Genomic DNA, 3,821 nt, shown 5'->3' with positions numbered 1-3,821 from the left:
GGGGGGGAGAGGGAAACGCACCCAAAGGCAGCCCCCAGCCGCTGCCACCCAGGGAGAGGGGCTGCAGCAGCTGGAAGGAGCCCAGGGGGTGGGCGGGATGGGGGGGAACACTGGGAACAGAGGCCAAAAAAAGTATCTTCTGGAGCTCTGTTTGCACTTGTTATATCCCATCCAGCCCTCGCTCGTGAAACAGCTTCCTTGGATATTGTGTCTGTCACCAAGAGCAGGAGTAAAACCTTTCCAGCTGTCTGAGGGTTGCTGAAAGCAGCTGCTCCGACTTCAGCTCTCACGGGTCAGGAGATGCCACCTGCTTTCCGCTCTAACAACCAGCAAGGCTGGGATAGGACAGGGATCAGGCTAAATCTGAACTCGCTGCGCTGTGCCGAGGGCAGCCCTGGGGCCGCTGGCCGGGCCCGGCGTGTCACAGACCTCCTCCTGACTGCTGAACTGCATTAAAAGAGGTTAAAAAATCCAGAAATGCTTTCCTGCTGGGTTCCACGTGCGCAGCCGCTGCAGCTGCCAGGAGGATGCGTTCTTCACCCACGGATGAGTGGGTGGGTGGTACAGGAGCTCAGCGCTGTGCCGAGGGCAGCCCTGGGGCCGCTGGCCGGGCCCGGCGTGTCACAGACCTCCTCCTGACTGCTGAACTGCATTAAAAGAGGTTAAAAAATCCAGAAATGCTTTCCTGCTGGGTTCCACGTGCGCAGCCGCTGCAGCTGCCAGGAGGATGCGTTCTTCACCCACGGATGAGTGGGTGGGTGGTACAGGAGCTCAGAAAATCAGCAGAGCATTCCCAGCACAGGACCCGTATCCAGCTGGATCCAGGCACTTTTAGAAAAAATAACGACACCGAGCATTTTCCAGTGCAGTGTCAGCCACAGGCCATAGAAAAACGCTCAGAATAGCTCTGAAACCCAAACCAAACAACCTCTTCCAGGGTAACACGGAATGCAGCGGGGTTAAACCCGACCCAGCTTGCTTTCTCGCCTTCATTAATCATTGTTGGTGCCGTTTGTTTCCGTCATAACTCACCCGATGAAACCAGACCACCTGGTTTTACCTTCTGTTTACAACCAGCTTCACTTCCTCGTGACGTTCCGGCTGCTTCGCAGCACAGGAATAGCTGGAGTGGGATCTCTGGGGTACCGGAGACCCGCAGGGTGTCTGTGGACCCCCCCTCTGCTGTGCCTCATTCCCACCCACGAGCACAAACACAGCTTAAAAGGCCCAATTCACCCGGATCTGCAGGGCTCTTTTCCACTACAGTGTTGAACCAAGGTCCTAGCGTTCTCCATCACTTACTTTGCTTTCCCAGCAAATCCAGAGAGGTTAAATAATGGATTATATTGCATTTCCATGGAGCATCCTCCACTACCAAGGCTATGGATTCAAGATTGCTAAAGCCTGGAGCATCGTTCTCCCCGCTCCTGGCTTTGCTGGAGGCTCCCTACTGACCACAGACAGGGTGTGTGGATCTGCCACTCCCGGGAGCCCCGAGCGAGGGCCAAGCCACACCGGGAGCTCGGACCAGAGGATCGCCTCTCCTGCACTCCGTGCATAGAATCATAGAATCATAGAATGGTTTGGGTTGGAAGGGACCTTAAAGATCATCCAGTTCCAACCGCCCTGCCATGGGCAGGGACACCTTCCACTAGACCAGGTTGCTCCAAGCCTCATCCAGCCTGGCCTTGAAGACAGCCAGGGATGATGGTGCATGTTCACCACTGTCTCCCAGGTCCCATCTGCTCAGCTGACAAGCCAGAACAAGCTTCCTCCCACCTGCCAGCACCGAACCCACTTACCCGGGGGGAAGAAAAAGTGAGAACGTCCTCCCTGCTTCATATTCACATCAAATCTTGTCCCCCCACACCCTCGGGGAGACACGAGTAGGGGGACACGGCTCACGCCACTGTGGCATCATCAGGAGATCTCATTCCTGAGCAGCCAACATCCACATGAGCCCAGGGAACCAGCCCCGAGGGCCAGACTAAAGAGGATTTTCAGAATGCGCCTGGGCTCGTGGCAGCGCCCACAGGGCTGGGAAAGGCGCGCTCTGACGCTGAGCTGCAAAGCACTTTGGGAGCCAGGGGATAACACTGCCAGGTAGAAGTAATATCACAAACACGGAACTGGTGTCTGACGCTCCAAGGTGGGCAGCAGGTCCACCAGTCAAGACACGGCCATTCACACACCCCAAAAGCCGAATTATTGGGTAATGCCGGCTCCCCCTCTGCCACAGGCTCTCAAGGCACCTCCCCAAGGTGGCACGTTGTGCATCAGCCGGTGACAAGAGACAAGTACCACAACCCACAGGGAGCAGAGACTTTCCCAGGCTGAGCCTGGCAGAGCCAAAACACCTCCCAGCGAGCCTGGCTCCGCTCTCACCTCTGAGCAACACGGGAGGCAGATTCAGGAGTCACAGCTCCCGTTTCCTTACTCCATCCACTACACATCACTCTCAGAGCACAGAAAGTCCCATTCCAAGGCAGCCCGCAGGCTTAGGGCAAATGACATCCTCTCAGGGTAACCATCAGGTGGCACAGCAGTGGGATTCGTTTATGGGACCAATGTGATGCTGCCAAAGCAGGGTCCGTGCATGAAAGAAGCCGACCGCCCCAAACGGCAGAAGTTAGCCCTCGGCCCTAGCAGTTAGGTGCATAGGACACCTTTCCTGGCAGGAAGGGGCTGGCTGGCACCGAGTGCTGCCAGGAGCGACCCACGACACCTACCAACCAGCAGCTGATGGCATCTGCCAGCACAACACGCCGTGCGAGGCTCGGTGGCTCTGTGAACCCCATTTCCTCCCCGATCCACAGGCACTTACTGCAGTTTAGATCCATTAACGACTGCAGCAGCATTCCCGCTGCTCCTGGCACTGTGGTAGCATGCGGAATTCCCGAGCAGAATCAGCTGCCCTGTCCAGCACTCGTACTAACTCTGAACCAGGCACAGATCCTGCTCCAGAGAGGCTGCTGTCTGATTTCCCCCTCAGGATCACTGGTTTTGGGAAGACAGGGGTGGATTCAGGGGCAGCTGGGGAAGGATGGTGATGGCAAGGAGACTTATTCCTTGCAGTGACATAAACTCGGTGACTTCACTCTGCTCCCCTCTCCCCCGCTGTAAACCAGGGCTGGCTTCTAGCTCAGGAGAGGGGAGGGAAACCAAATCCATTCCCATGCGCCAGGAGCTTTGGGATCCGCAGATGACAGGCGTAACGCCGTGCAGCTCCCAGCGGGGTTTGGTTACACGGGGCGTTTGCATTGCTCTGCTCGCCGCCAGCCTTCCCTCCGAAACCTTCGGAGGCAGGTGGCAGCTGGGAAGAGAGGTTCAGCCCAAAGCGTTCGCCACGGCAAAGCAAGAAGCTGCAACGCCCAGGCAGCGAAGGGAGCTGCTGCAGCCATACGTACCCAGCCGGGTGCCAGGAGGAGGAGGAACAGGGTCCAGGTCACCGTCCCCAAGTTGCCAGACATCCCGAGTAAAGGGAAAGGAGGGGATTCAGGCTGCTGACTGAGTCACTCCGTCTCCTTCGGAGTTTCTCCTCTCCCTTCGGAGAAAGTTGCGCACCAGCTCCTCTTTAAATAGCCTGCGGAGGGGGCGTGCCCGCGCTTGAGCGACAGTGCGGGAAGCAAGCTGGAAGGGGGGCCACAAAAAATGGCCAGATTGCAGGGAACACGAGCAGATTCCTGCGGCCCTGGCGAGGACCGGGCTGCCGGCGCAGCTTGGGTCCTTTCCACGTGGGTAAATCAAATCCCAGTAAAAGCAGGATTATGATTTTTTAATTTTTCCTCTTTTTAACTCCAGGAGCCTGGAGCCTGGGACAG

The 3,821-nt window shown here is 57.1% G+C and overlaps 1 protein-coding gene across 1 annotated transcript in view; it reads right to left on the bottom strand.

Annotated features, from left to right (window-relative positions):
* Positions 1–3,821, bottom strand: part of LOC104508647 (connective tissue growth factor-like) — a gene marked incomplete at its 5' end in the record, with an annotated part of 14,618 nt that overhangs the window by 6,967 nt on the left and 3,830 nt on the right. The window contains 1 exon segment of the mRNA XM_010150348.1: positions 3,408–3,500. Coding sequence (XP_010148650.1) covers positions 3,408–3,500 — 93 coding nt within the window.

Source organism: Eurypyga helias, unplaced genomic scaffold (genome assembly GCF_000690775.1).
Source record: "Eurypyga helias isolate BGI_N326 unplaced genomic scaffold, ASM69077v1 scaffold34414, whole genome shotgun sequence".
NCBI classification, from domain to species: domain Eukaryota; kingdom Metazoa; phylum Chordata; class Aves; order Eurypygiformes; family Eurypygidae; genus Eurypyga; species Eurypyga helias.
This window is presented reverse-complemented; position numbering and strand designations above follow the sequence as displayed.